The 15278-nt window shown below is 39.7% G+C and overlaps 1 protein-coding gene across 1 annotated transcript; it reads left to right on the forward strand.

The window, feature by feature from the left end:
• The first annotated feature begins 7333 nt into the window (after positions 1–7333).
• fam43a (family with sequence similarity 43 member A) lies at positions 7334–9372 on the forward strand. Its single transcript, XM_085247640.1, has 2 exons — positions 7334–7446; positions 7564–9372. Coding segments are annotated over exons 1-2 (1071 nt in total). The 5' UTR covers positions 7334–7445; the 3' UTR covers positions 8634–9372.
• The last annotated feature ends 5906 nt before the right edge of the window (positions 9373–15278 follow it).

The raw sequence follows: 15278 nt of genomic DNA on the forward strand, positions 1-15278 counted from the left end.
CTTTCTCTTTCCCATCCCCAGTCCTGTCCGTTCTGATTGTAATAATTTCAAGGTAAAGAAAAGAAAGAAATAATAAAGAGCTAATACACTTTGACAATCAAGTGGACCAGTGTGGCAAAAGCTGAAATGATCCATTTGGGAAAATAAATCTGTTGGACTGGTAAACTAATATACTATAATAATACGGTATGAAAAATGGCAAACATGAGAATTCTGTGTGTTTTCCTTCTTATCTGCAGACTAACAGTCCACAGGTTTGGTGCTCAGACTCTGATTTATTCCCTGGAGATGGAGGAGAGAGAGCACAGAGGACAGCAAGGTGGAGGAGTGAAGGAGAAGGTGGTGCAGCTCAGTGTCCAATCAGGAGTGAGCATCTCTATATATGTATATAGAATATATATATTTCAAGTTGTTGTTGTTTTTTGTTTTTTAAAGCAAACACTAAAACTGTCACCCACACCTCTGAAGATAAAGATAACTAATCATAAATAAAGGGAATGTTATGATGATGAGGACACTATCAGAGGTAGTTCAGGGAACTGTTATACTTCAGATACCAGAAAAATCGTTTTTCTTTTCTTGTTTTTTTGGCTTAACTTCATGGTAGTCAAAATGAAGAAGAGTGCTAAGTAAGTAAAAGCTGCATGGCAAAACACACACCTTCACTGCAGATGCATGCACAGAAACCAGTATTTTTTATATCTTAAATTTTAAGTAGTGTGTGTACAGTAGTCAATATAATGGGATGTGTCCTAAAGCAGCGAAAGAAGAGTTCTTACAGCATTTTGCAATATTTAGGATTTTATTGAACACTTTTACCTTTCAACATTTGTAACATTAGTGAGTAATGAAGCATTGCAGAATAATCCTGTGTTTTTGGTTATTTATTGTACACTACAAGTAAACAACAATAAGTTAAACATCTGTCACTAGGGTTGCCAACTCCCTGAAAAATAAATAAGGGACACCTCGTGGCCAGGGCCGGGCAACCCAGTTCACCCTTCCCAGTGTGGTGAATTTTGTAGCTCTTTTTTTTGTGTGTGAAATTATTTTTTAACCATTTGACTTGAATTTGATTTAAGCAGATGCATATTAAATGCCCGTGGTTAACAAAAGGATTACACAAGGCCTGTAAGAAGAAAAATTCTTTATACAGACAATTCACTAAGTTAAGAACTGAAGAAGCAGAGTATAGATATAAAAAATATAAAAATAAACTAACGGAAATATTAAGAACTAGTAAGAAATTATACTATACTAATTTAATACATAAAAATAAAAACAACACTAAAGAGATATGGGGAATACTTAACACTATTATTAAAGGTAACACAAAAAAGTGCTCATATCCAGATTATTTCACTAATAATAACAGTGACAATTACAATCTAAACGAGATGGTGGAGTGCTTTAACAGCTTTTTTGTAAATGTGGGACCGGAGCTGGCTACAACAATTCCAAAAAGTAATCACAGCGAAATGTCACTGATAGAAATAAATTCAAAGACTATGTTCTTGTCGGGAGTTACTGAATTAGATATTTTAGATGTAGTTAACAACTGTAAGAACAAGACCTCTACTGATTGTTTTGGTATAGATATGACATTAGTTAAACGAATCATACATAGCATTGCCAGACCTCTAGCTTATATATGTAATTTATCATTTCAAACGGGGAAATGCCCAAAGAAAATGAAAATAGCTAAAGTTATACCCATATATAAAAGTGGAAACAAACACATCTTCACTAACTATCGACCAGTGTCCCTGCTCCCACAGTTTTCTAAAATATTAGAAAAACTTTATAATAATAGACTAGGTAAATTTATTGACAAACATAAACTAATCAATGAAAGTCAGTACGGATTTAGGACAGGGAGGTCAACTTCAATGGCTCTCATTGATGCAATAGAAGAGATAACCAACAGTCTGGATAGAAAAAGACATGCAGCAGGGATATTTATTGACTTGAAGAAAGCATTTGATACGATTAATCATAGCAGATTATTTAAAAAATTAGACAGATATGGTATTAGGGGAGTGGCCTTGAAATGGATCCAAAGTTATTTGACTGAGAGACAGCAGTATGTGAAGATGGGCGAATTTGAATCGGGGTATTTGGGCATTAGCTGTGGAGTGCCACAAGGATCAGTTCTGGGACCAACTCTATTTAATCTTTATATAAACGACATATTTAATGTATCAAAGTTATTAAAATTAGTTATATTTGCTGACGACACCAATATTTTTTATTCTAACGACGACCATAGTGACCTAGTACTTAACATTAACAATGAGTTAAGGAAATTAAAAATATGGATGGATGTTAACAAATTATCTATAAATTTGAGCAAAACCAAGGTAATGTTCTTTGGGAATTACAATGTAAATGAAGATACTGTGATAAAAATAGATGGTGTAGTCATAGATGTAGTATCAGAAATAAAATTCTTGGGAGTAATGATTGATAGCAAATTATGCTGGAAATCACACATCAGACATATACAAAATAAAGTGTCCAAAAGTATCTCAATCATAAATAGAGCCAAGTTCTTCTTAAACTGCCATGCAATGTTTTTGTTATACTGTGTACTAGCCCTACCATACTTGACTTATTGTGTAGAGGTGTGGGGCAATAATTACAAAAGTTCTCTGCATCACCTGGCTATACTACAAAAATGTGCTATAAGAATAATGTATAAGGTAGGATATTATAGTCACACTAATATTTTGTTTTTGCAGTCAAAACTATTAAAATTGATTGATCTAGTTGAATTCTCAACTGCTCAACTCCTATATAAGGCAAATAAGGGTATACTGCCAGAAAATATCCAAAAGCTCTTTACACATAAAGAAGGAGGTTACAATTTGAGGGGATGTAGTAACTTTAAAAGGCAGATAGTTAGAACTACCAGGAAAGGTTTGTGTGTGTCTGTGTGTGGAGTGAAACTTTGGAACAGAATGGATGTAGAGCTCAAGCAATGTCCAAATATTCATCTGTTTAAATCGAGGTACAAAAAATGTATATTGTCAAGGTACAAAGAGGAATCGAGTGTGTGATTGTTTATCCATGATAGTAAATAATAATATATTCTTTGTATTATTTCTTTCTTTTTTCTTTGTTTATATATAGAATGTTAACAACAAATACTTATATAAACAATTATTTTGTAGAGTTGAAATGGACACTGTTGATATTGTCTTACGCTGTTGTTATTACTGTTATCTCCATTATTAGGAAACAGTAGACCAGAATTAATTCTTAAAAGTAAAATTGATGAAGTTACAACTATACAATGGAAGCAAACTTCATTGATATTTTCATAGCTAAAATATAAATAATATACGGAGAGGATGTAATGACCATGATGGTGATGACTGTGATATTCAGCGGTGGTAACAAAGACTGTATTATTGATGCTAAATATTTACACTACTGTATGTTGTAATTATGACAATGCGATAATTTTATAACCGTAATTGTATGTCACAAATATTTAAATGTACTGCGCAACTACAAAATTTAAAACTCAGATAAGATTGTAGGGGTGGGAGTTAAAAAGCTTGTCTTCATCCCACTCCTTTTCGAGCTAAACTTGTTTTTTCTTTTTTTGTGTAATTGTACATTACAATAACTTTATTATTTGGTTGCTCGAATAAAAGACATTCATTCATTCATTCATATTCTTTGTGATATGACCATATGGGAAACAAATGATCATTTAGCCATTTATTTTTAGCTCAAAATGACAACATTAACACAGTAAAACAGGTCTCCTTCTTAAACAGAAGCCTGTCATGCTTAACTTTTGAGAATATAAGTAAACCTTTCTTTAAAAGCACTCTGTCCTGCTTAACTTAAAATTATATAAATTAATAGAAAACAATAGAACGAAAAATATTCTTGTGACTGTGCGCATATAGTGCATTTAGTACAATTGGCTTCAGTTGAGGTATTATTTCAGCTTTTCTAATGCTAATCAGCTGCTCCTGTTTGTAAACCCGCTTGTTCCCATGATTACGCATCATAACTCATCATCATTACTCATCAATGTATTACTTTTATGTAATAGTCATCTATTTGTTGTAATCATCTATCCTTGTAGTTGTTTATTACACAAAATAAATTATATTATTACACTTCTGGCCACATAGCGCTGATGTTCACCGCACATGCCCATATTAACCTTAACCAGAGGATTTAAAAACAAACAAACCAGTGTTTACATACCATATCTGCTTCTGCCGTGGCCTGGTGGACAAAAAATTGGTTAAGGGTTCCCCGAGCTTTCACGCCCCTCATGTTCTTCATGTGCCCACCACTAGAAGCATGCCTATGGTTAAAGTGCGCCGGCACACAGTGCAGTGCGCTTTAAAGGTGTTATCGTGCATTTTCCCAGCCAGGTGTTTTTCCCATTCCTCCCTGTACTTTTGCAGCCTTGTTTTTTTTTTCTTTCTCTGAGCGAACAAACATTGCTGCTCTAATGCTGGGCTTACACTGTGCTATTTTTGGCCCATTTTGAGACGATTTTTGAGTCATGCGACCGATTTGGTGATCGGCCCGATTTTGGCCTTCATCGTGCATCGTGTAGTATACGTGGGGTAACGAGAAGTGATTAACACCTCACGACCAGCTCCCGATCGTCAATCGCTCGTGAGGGTGTCAACGCAGCCGCTCACACTGCACACGCGCAAACACGTAAACGTCGGTGAAAAAGACGGAGCAGCACGGCTGTGCAGCCTGTGATCTGGACACAAGCGATGGAGGCACAACTTGTAGAACTTTGGAAAGCTCATCCGAGCCTTTTCGATGTGGCATCACAAAATTATCACGACCACAACAACCGTGAAAATAGTTGGATCTACTCTGCTGCTCAATCACAGCTGCCTGATCATGTTTTTCATTAGCAATTTAGCAAAGTTGATGGTGGTGTGTGTGTCTGTGTGAGTGAAAGACAGAGAGAGAGAGCGAGCGACAGAATTTCTGTTATAACCTTCATGTTATGGAGGCACAGTGTGAGTACTCAGGTCGCATCGGAGCATCGGGCCGTATAGTGTGAGACCCTGCATCGTGACTTATGAACTTCTAACCCTGCGAGTCAACCGTACAGTTTGAGCAGGTGCTGAATAACGTGACTGAAAAAATCGCACAGTGTCTGCCCAGCTTTAGGTGTACTGTCGTCCGAGACTTGCACCGCAGTGTCGGCGTTTGTTTCCCTGTTGGCCATGCTTGTTGTTGTGGTCATCTGTTGTCTTCCGGTATTTTCTCCGTAAGCGACCTTTCCTCGACCAATGAGATGAGCGGTAATCTGAATTGTCATACTCGAATAGCTAGGTTTCATTTGACGTAGACGTGACGTCGACGTAAAGCGCGAAATTTGACTGGCGGTCGGAAGTGAAAAAGATAAGCGCAAAATCACAGACAGACAGTACGCAAAATGCCTATGTCCTGTTGTGTTTACGGATGCTCCAATAGGTCGACCAGAGAAACTGATAAACGGTATTTTAGGGTACCAAAAATAGCCCAACGAAGAGGAGAAAAATGGAAAATTCTAACCGAAAAACGTAGGAAAAAATGGATTTTAAATTTACGTTTACAGTCGGGAGGAGCAGAGTCTGCCAATGCCCGTGTCTGCAGCGACCACTTCGTCAGAGGTAATGTTATGTTTGCAAACGAACTTATTAGCATTAGGTTGTCGTTAAATTCTCGTTTACTTAGTGCTTTTAAGTTAGTAGTCTAATATTGACTTGATTGGGACTATAGGCTACCCAAGTGCTTTGGATGACGAAGAGTCGGAGGACTGGGCTCCGACGGTCAATCTCGGCTACGAACGAAAACCCAGATCGGAATCAGTTCTCAAACGAGAGAAAAGAATGAAGCTTAAGGCAGAACATCTCCCCCCCATGCATGCGGTGGGCCTTCTGTAGTAAGAGAGCAGCTTAATGAAGGTGACAAGGTGAAAACAGGAGGACTGATGTGCCGGTGCTGTGAGGGCATGTATAACACCACCTACCCAAGTGTTGAATATAAGGAGGCTTTGAAGAATCTACAATAATTGTGTGTTGTTTGTACATGTGTGATGTTTTCAGGGTTTTTTAAATAAAAATCAGCTTTCTTTTTAATTGCTATTAACTGACAGTCAGATAACCAGCTTTTAAAAACATATTCATAAACACTTTGCAGTCAACAAAATTTGCACAGAGGTTATAGATGAAATAAAAGTATCACGTGTGTTCTAGGTGTGTTTATAACTCTGTTATTGTACATATTCTGTGTTATACATCATAATCATTCCAGTCTTTATTTTTTTACTGTTTTAATCTTTATAAAACTGTTATTTATTTATTTATTTTTGTGATTTCTGCTGTCCTATTGGTCTGGTCTCTCTTGAACATCTGAGAATGTGATATTCATAATAAAAGGATTTAAGTTTACTGCCAAAAAATGATTGCACTTCATAACAGAAATGTGCTAACTGGCTTGAAATAGATTGAAACTGTTATGAGATTGCTTCAGGGAGCAGACATGACACCGTCTTTTAGGTTTCGCCATCACTTTGTATCATGCCATTGACTGAGGTGAGCAGATGAAAGAAGAAGAAGAGCAAAAACGTCAGTGTGTATTTGTGCTATGTTTTACAAAATAGCAAAATACATGAATAAAAGTAAAACATAAATCTCCTTCCATACACCAAAAAACAAATCGCACTTCCGAACAGAGCCAAAAGGGGGCAGCATGTAACAGACGTTTTAAAGAGACTTGATGTGACTCAAACTAACCTGGACCTGACAAATCCTAAACGCCGCTGTCCTCTATGAGACTCTTAATTATGGGTTAATCCATCAATTTAAACATACATTGCAAACAAATTCAAAAGTTGAGGAACAGGTTTTTTAAACTTAAGAAATTCCAGAAAGAAAAAAAAAAAACAAGTCACGGGACAATAAATAATATGCGGATTTGTTTCTTTCCATTCAGTTGACATTTTATAACAGAACAATGTATTTATATCTTCACTTTACATTCATATATTCCTCCAGGAATATAGTTTCCAGGAATGCTTTTCACTCTTCTTTAATGCAAAAATGAAGCTGTAGTTTATACTAACAGACGACTCTTAAACCGAGTTTTATAGAGCTCTGTTATTAAATGTTGCATAATTGTTGAGTATAACTTAGATAGCTATAGATGTTTGCGCTTATTTATAATCATTCGTGTTTTAGCACAAGAAACCAAGAAACCACGAGAAAAGAAGAACAGTTTACACTAACAGGAACTGTATCTTTTCACTTGGTTCAGTCCCCCCTACAGTCATGCTGAAATGGTTTGTCCTTGCATATAAACGGTGAATCTCGTGCTGTCACAGCAGATTGTACTCAGCACTACAATGACATAAAACGGGAATGCTGCGATGGACAGGAGCACTTCAGAGGATGGACAGATGAAGTACGGTGTCTTTGCGTTTAGTTCACGTAGAGTAGCTCACACATGAGCTGACAGGCAGTAGAACGCTTCTAGGATTTAGTAGTAATTAAAAAAAAGTTGTTCTCCTTTCTCTCTCAGTGCTGCTGTTGACTGGAAACAGCAGTAAGATGCTGCCTTGGAAGAAGAATAAGTTCGACCTGATTGAGGAAGACAAGCAGTCCAAGCAGAAGGGCTATGCGGTGAGTCTCAACTACTCGGCGCTCACCTCCTTCGCCAAGTCCTGCCCCGAGAGCGCACTCAACAGGGTGGGCAGCATGTTCAAGTCAAAGAGGAAAAAGCTGAAGATCACCAGCGAAGATCCCACGTACACGGTGCTTTACCTGGGGAACGCTACCACGATCCAGTCCAAAGGAGACGGCTGCACGGACGTAGCGGTGAGCAAGATCTGGGGCAAAAGCGAGATGGGCAAGAACGGCACTAAGATGAGGCTGACCATCAGCTCCCAGGGCATCCGCATGGTGCATGTGGATGACAAGGCCAGGAGACCGGGACACTTGTACTTGCTGCACCGGATAACCTACTGCGTCGCGGACCCGCGGCTACCCAAGATTTTCGCTTGGATTTACAGGCACGAGATGAAGCACAAGGCCGTAATGCTGCGCTGCCACGCAGTGCTGGTGTCCAAGCCGGAGAAGGCAAAAGCCATGGCGCTGCTGCTGTACCAGACCTCGGCAACAGCCCTGGCTGAGTTTAAAAGACTAAAGCGGAGGGACGATGCCAGGCACCAGCAGCAGCAGCTCATAGGGGAACAAACCATCCCCTTGGTGCCTCTCAGGAAGCTGCTGAACGGACAGTGCTACTACAAACCCCCGGTGGAGCGCAGCCGGAGTGCACCAAAATTGGGCTCTATCACGGAGGACTTGGTGGGGGAGGAAGAGGAGGAGAAAGCAATGCACTTTGAGTGTGAGGACATTCTGGACACGGACAATGATTGTGTTGCCAATGGCAAACAAGAGTTGACTCAAATTATTAATGACTTGGGAGAGATGAGCATAGGAAACGACGTGCAGACGCTGAAAGCTGACCTCAGAGTCACCAGACTCCTCTCTGGTGAGAGCACAGGGAGCGAATCCTCTATAGAAAGCAACCAGGAGCCGCCACCACTAATCAATGGCTTTGATGAGGTAAAGGTGCAAGAAACTGCCTAAAAAACTTTGCGCATTTCTGGGCACCTGTAGCGCACCGTTCTGTTGAGCCACGATGTCTCCTTGAGAAACAGTTACAAAGTGCTTGTTTGACATGTGCCACTGAGACTAATAATTGAGAAGACATAAACGTAATTTGGGGGCAAAACAGACAGACAGTTAGGCTACTGAACTAAGTTAAAAGATTGTGTAAACAAAGAAAAAAAAAGGCATACCCATTTGAGAGACAACTTTAATGGCAAATTCCCAGCGCGCCTCAGGGCGCACGGCACTAATTCCATCTCTTTTGTTTAAGAGGATTTGCTGTAGCATCGAGCTTGTTTACTTGACGTTTTTTTTCCTCACTTGAAAATGTCATGTTTCTTCTGTAACATGCTCCAATCATCAAGATCCAGAAGCTCCCAAACATTCCTTAAAAAGCATTTACAAAAGCAGATTTGTTTTCCATCAGGCTTCCTTTACAATCCCCATCAGGGCGCCTGCTCGTCACCTTTTTATTTCTGCACTGTTGCGACTTCATTGAAGTATTATTTTGACTACCATGTACATACGTTTGCTGGTATGTTGTCTGAAACATAAGTGTCTTATCTTTGCTGTGCAAAAGAAAAAAAATACCTTTTATGTATTAAGATGTAAAGTAAGATGTTTTAAGTATAAATATGTTATTTTTTAAAATATAAATATATATGTGGTTTGTTATGTGAAATTCAAAGAATTAGCAATAAAAAAGGAATTAAATGAATGTTTTATGTGAATTAATGCTGAAATACAAGTAGGACATCTTTTCTTTCAGCACTGTCTGATATGAGCGGGTTTACCTTGGGAGGCTCAAAATGAGGTCAGATTTGCACTGCTGAATAAAAGTCACATGGAGGCTTAAAAAGCACAACCCTAAACTTCACATCAATATTATCTGTTACCACCAAGCTATTGGTGTGACTGTAAATGGGTATTTCATTTAATAGCCTTGAATTGATCTTTATCCCCGACCACCACCACCTTTTTTTTTTTTTTTCTTTTTTCCCAAATTGCTTTCAGGCTGTTGAAGTTATTTAGTTAAGGTACTGAAGGCCCATTCATTGTAGCTGGCCTCAGGGAAGGCAGGCCACACATACAGACGTCACCGGTAGCACAAGCTGTGAGAACATCACATGGCAGAAGTAGCACCAGAAGTTCTTCAGCAGCATATTCTAGCTGGTATTTACTTTTACATCAGTTTGCCTTTATTGAGCGACAACAGATAGAATTCAGAGCATTACAGATTTATATGCTGCAATATGTGACGGGTATATAGACTCATGCGTTTGAGTCACCCGGTTCATTTCATTCATATTTGCTCAGCTCACTAAAATCAGATAATCTACATTGTTCCTTTGGTGTGTTGCTAAAGTGTCACCTAAATCAAAGTGTGACTGATAAAAAGATGGAGTCACATCTTTTTCTTAAAGGCACAGCACTCAGCCTAACATGTAACACTCACAGAAGCAAAGACACAAAATCACCTGATGTGATCTGTGGTCAGCGAAGGATATGACTGGGCCAGCAGCTCTAAATGTGGAAGATGTGTTACTAAATATCACCGTCACTTTCATTTTAGAGACAGCAGCAGGCCCACGCTGATGCCACACAGCTCTTCCCAGTGTTAGCCAGATCGGCATATAAACTCAGAAGCACAGATACTGATGCACGGATGCCATCGGTATTGAGGGCCTGCATGTGAGGGTGAACACTCTAGTCCCATGGAGCATGCTCTGGAGGAACAGCTCTCCATTCTCACTAATGACACTGGTACTGTTAGTGAACACAAACGGGACAGAGTGAGACACGAGGAGCAAAAACCCAAGCTCTCCGTGGTATAGAGGTGGTCGATTGTCATATGGACAGATAGGAACATACAGATGAAAAACAAATAAAGGAAGAAAGAGAGAACTGCTTCGTGTATTTCCGTCAGTGGTTGGTGAGTCATAAAACAAGCTTTCCAGTGTCTCATTATAAATTGATGTGCTTTCAGGGGACACAAATACACACACACACTAAATTGAGACTGTGGGTGCTTTATTTGTGGTCTGTGAAACGGTGAAATAGGAACAGAGTACAGAAACCCATATAGTTAGTTTCTCTTCCTCATGCAATCTGATGGGCTGCTTGCACCAGCTGCACTCTCATGGAAATCACCTGTTACTCTGCAAAGACACAATGACATCATGTGCCCAGCGTCATGTAATTAGAGAAGACGCAGCGTTGTGACCACAGAAACACACGAGACGGAGCAAAAGGCCATTTGTCTGACGCTCCTGCCTTTTGCAGCTGCTTAGTCTGCTTATGGATGTCTGGATGTTTCTCTCTGACCTACATTCTCACACAACCATTCTTGTGTTCCATCTCTCTTATAGCAGTTGTGCTCCCCGAATCTCCCAGGTTACCTGGAAATCAGCCACTTGTGAAGCCAGCCCTTCCGCACAATTAAAGGCTTGAGAGTCTTTGTTCACAGCAAGAGGTTGTAGGACACGTTTCACACTGCCAAGGGAGAAAGCTGAGCTTCTGATTGTTTAGAGGAGAGCTAGCAAAAAAGTCTTCTTCATGTTCACTTGCCACTTTTTTCCTTTGAACAAGCACTCAGGTGTTTGACCTACCAACTATTATTATTATTATCGTTATTATGAGATGCTGAGAGTAAATGTGATGTCCACATATGAGGATGCAGGGTCTCAGTAGATTAATGGCTGCTGTTCTTTTCACACATTACAATATGCAAACATGTATACTGTAATGTGCAGATTTTATTATAATAGTATAAACAGAAGAAAATGGAGGCATGGACTGATGTTCTTTTTTGGACAGATGATTATAATAATTGAAATGTCATTACTCTGTCTCAGGCAGTTAAAGACAGTTTAACATAACTATCTCAATTCACTGATTCATTTTTGTTTAACCAAGAATTAATAGCGGGGAGGTTAACACATTTGCCTAACAAGGAAAAGATCCCTGGTTTGAGCCCGGGAGGAGATATAAATTTCTTTGGGAATGCACCAGGGATAAAACAAATCTTGAACAAATCAAATGTGTAGAGCTACCTGCTGTGTTGACCCTGTGTGAATAACAGAGCAGCCGAAATTAGCTGCCTTCTAATCAGAAAGTAGAGATAGAGCACCTCTCTTGAATCCTGGGTGTCCTCAAGATAAGCAGCATGAACCTGACGTGCCCTTCGATAGTGGGGGAAGCAGGATTCTCAGTGGAAACCAGCACAAGCAGATAGAGACCATGCAAACATACAGCCTGCCTGCGGTCAATCCCCAAAGTCTCTGTGGGGGACCAGTGTTAACCACTCATATCTGCGACCAAAATGACCAAAAAAAAAAAGAGCCTTTTTAAGGCTGCAGCCTGCAATCATTATCTCAGTAAGTGTAATAGGATACTGGAATATTAGTTACAAATACCCCAAAAGTAATCAAATTGTTTGATTTGAATGGTGAATGGTACAAAATAGAAAAACATCCCATTTATTATCACACAAAACAAAGAAAGTTAAATTATTAGAAGTACAAGGTCATTGTAATTTAAATAGTTCCAATAATCTAAATAATTTTTTTTTGTCAATCAACTGTTTGAATAATAGACTTATCAACAATTTATTGTCTGAAGTATTCATCTTATTTACTCAAGTGAAATCAGATTTCCTCATTATAATATCAGTTTTTTGCAAGTCTGCATCAGAGTATAATTTGAGTAAAAGTATGAAACAATTAATAGATGACAAGAATGCATCCCACAAGAGGGAACCTTACATGTGTTATATTACTGTAAATTATACACAGTTTATACAATTATTATCACTGATGTGAAGCTGTGGAGCTATTCGTAGCTATACTATGCATTGTTAGGTGGTTTAATCTTATTTTATAAACCCAGATTTAGTTTTGTGCATAAAGTAAATGCAATGCCATGTAGCACAGTGAAAAGCACATCATTATTTCTGACAGCAGAACCACAAAGTAGCACAAAACCTCCAAATATCTGACTAAAGTTGTTTTCCAGCACTGTATCCAGAAGTGACTCACAGGGTTCAGTGGGTGCATGACATGTATTGCTCTCTGCAGCGGTAGAGTCAGCACATGAAAGCCCTTCATCAAAATTGATCACTCTATAATTTACTGGGATAATGCAGTGCGTGTATAATATAATTTAATGTTTATACCTTTACCCCCAGCTACTCGCAGACAAATAATAAATGGACCTGGCAGTTTGGGTCTGCATTGAAACACACACAGAAGAGCAGAGCTTCCCAATTATCTGCTATTTGAATGGCACCGCAGGCCATCCCTGTACCAGATCACCACCGATGCCAGACCGCCACACGGCTTAATTTTGAACCACGCTACAAAATCCATTCATCTATAATGCATGAGAAGAGCTGGGAAAGCATCAGCGCTGTTAGATAGTGGGCCTGGATCTGATTACACCAGCGGCGTGAGAGACGTCAGACGGGTTGAATCAGAGCGCAGAGCCATGCTGACCTTTGCTTGCTGGTGGAAACACATGAACGACATCTCAAGTTTTTGCGGCAGGGAGGAACATGAGCCGTCGTGCCCACAGCTCATTTTTAGCTGTTGCATGTAGACTGTATCTAAGAACTGCAGGCAAGAGACAGGGATCTGGATGCATGAGATTACTATTTGTAGTACAAGGGTGTATAATTATCACACTCTTCAATTACAGCAACCACTACTGAAGGTCAGGATGAGCACAACATAAAATTAGGTGCAGTGGGCACTGAGGCAGAGTTGTGGCAAACTTTGTTGGTCTGTTTTTGGACAAGATGATGTGTTTTGACCGCCGTATTTACAGGTAGACAATGTCAGATAGAGTCAGTGTCCAATTGCATCCATGGCATGTGCAGGATGATGGCTGAGTGTGTTAGAAAGATAGACACAGATAGACAACAACAGAGAAAGAAATCTACTGTCATGATATTGTCATATATCATTAGTTTGACTCTGATAGCAACCCTCCAGGAGCTGTTTAGATGTGTGTGCCTATGCATGCAAGTTAACCCAGTGAGTTAGCACTTTTTGGTCTTTGCCCAATTTACAAATGCTTTATGTTTTGACTTAGTGTAGAAGGGGCAAAGACAGATATGCTTTAATAAATATTTGAGAACCTGGATGCATTATAGTGTGTTTGGATTATATAGCCCAAGATGAAGCACTTACACTAAAGCTCATCCAGCTGCAGATAACAGCTGATCTCAAAATCATTCCACATCAGCTGAATGCTCAGCAAAATATGCAAATATCCGATTATCTGAGATTAACTTGATAGCTGTGCTGTTTAAGATCCGTTAGCCTACCTACAGTTACTGTCTCGGCAAGCTGCTTTGCAACCCACGTCCACTGCAGCTCCTCCTTTACACACTGTCTGACTTGATTGTAGTCTTAAATAGCTGCTCTGTTCTGCAGAGGGGTCTTGCTGCTTTTCTCCCCAGCTTAAACTTGTTAGATATTCATGTGCAAATTACCAAATCAAACCCATACCAGCATCACAAATGGAAAGAATCTTCTTTTGACTGAAGTCAATGACTGAACTTAGAGTTTAGTGCAAACCAGAGGCTGCAAGCCAATACTTTGGCACAGTGGAAATGCAGATATGTCCAATAAATCCAGCTTGCAGGCAGAAAGGGCATTTGAGGATGGCGGGAATCTTGGTGTGGGTATTGTTGTCATATTTGTGAAACACTGTGTAGGAATGGTGATCTCAGTTGTATAGTCGGATACTTGGTGGTAAACACTGTTTGCACGGGAGAAAAGATTTTGCGTGACTCATTTATTTCTCTGAGAAACGATCTTAACCGCTCCATCCTTTGCTCACCACATGCACTGCTGCAGGTACTATTATTTCATCTGCACCCTGTCATTCAGCCTCAGATAAGATTCCAGCTTACAGTTTCCTCTGTGAATTGTACATGCTCAGTGTCTCGCATGACACTTCCCAGTTGGTCTCCATACAGTCTGATCATGTAATGACCCGTGTCTGTATCTATGCACCGAGCCCCAGGAGGCCTTGAAACTCTAGATCTCGCAGTGTCCCATTCAGCCACCGCTGCTCTTGTTTTCCACTTGCTCCAACACAAAGGCTCTGCCCCTGGAGAGCCACAGATTTCAGCAGGGTTATTTTGGTCTTTCCGTTCACAGGGAGGAAATGGAATAATAACAGAGGACAGGGAGAAAAAAAATCACGGGGTGACCCTCAGACAGGCGCGCTGTCAGAGCAGAAAATCAGAATCCAGTATGAGATTTGTGAGTGTTTTGGGTGTTTTAATGAGATACACATCAGTGTGGTTTGTGTGGAGGGAGGTACATCTACCCCCCACTGAACTCTTGCTTTCCTCTTCTTTTATGTTCACTGAACAAAGAGGATGGTGAGTAGGTTTTGCAAAACTTTATTCACCAGATACTGCAGACGATTTTTCAGGTCTCTCCAAATATGAGGAAACTATGGTGAAATCCACATGGGTAGTTTTCCTGTTTCAGATCCAAGCAGGAAACAGGTGCAGTGTCCAAAATATCAGTTCTCAGGTTTTGTCCCATAGGACGCACATGTGTTTTTGTGTGGATGCATGCACCTGTGAGTTTTTCGGCTTTTATCTGC

Source organism: Mchenga conophoros, linkage group LG15 (assembly GCF_057382185.1).
Source record: "Mchenga conophoros isolate Kocher_MC1m ecotype Shallow Benthic linkage group LG15, M_conophoros_male_GT1.1, whole genome shotgun sequence".
Classification (NCBI taxonomy): Eukaryota; Metazoa; Chordata; class Actinopteri; order Cichliformes; family Cichlidae; genus Mchenga; species Mchenga conophoros.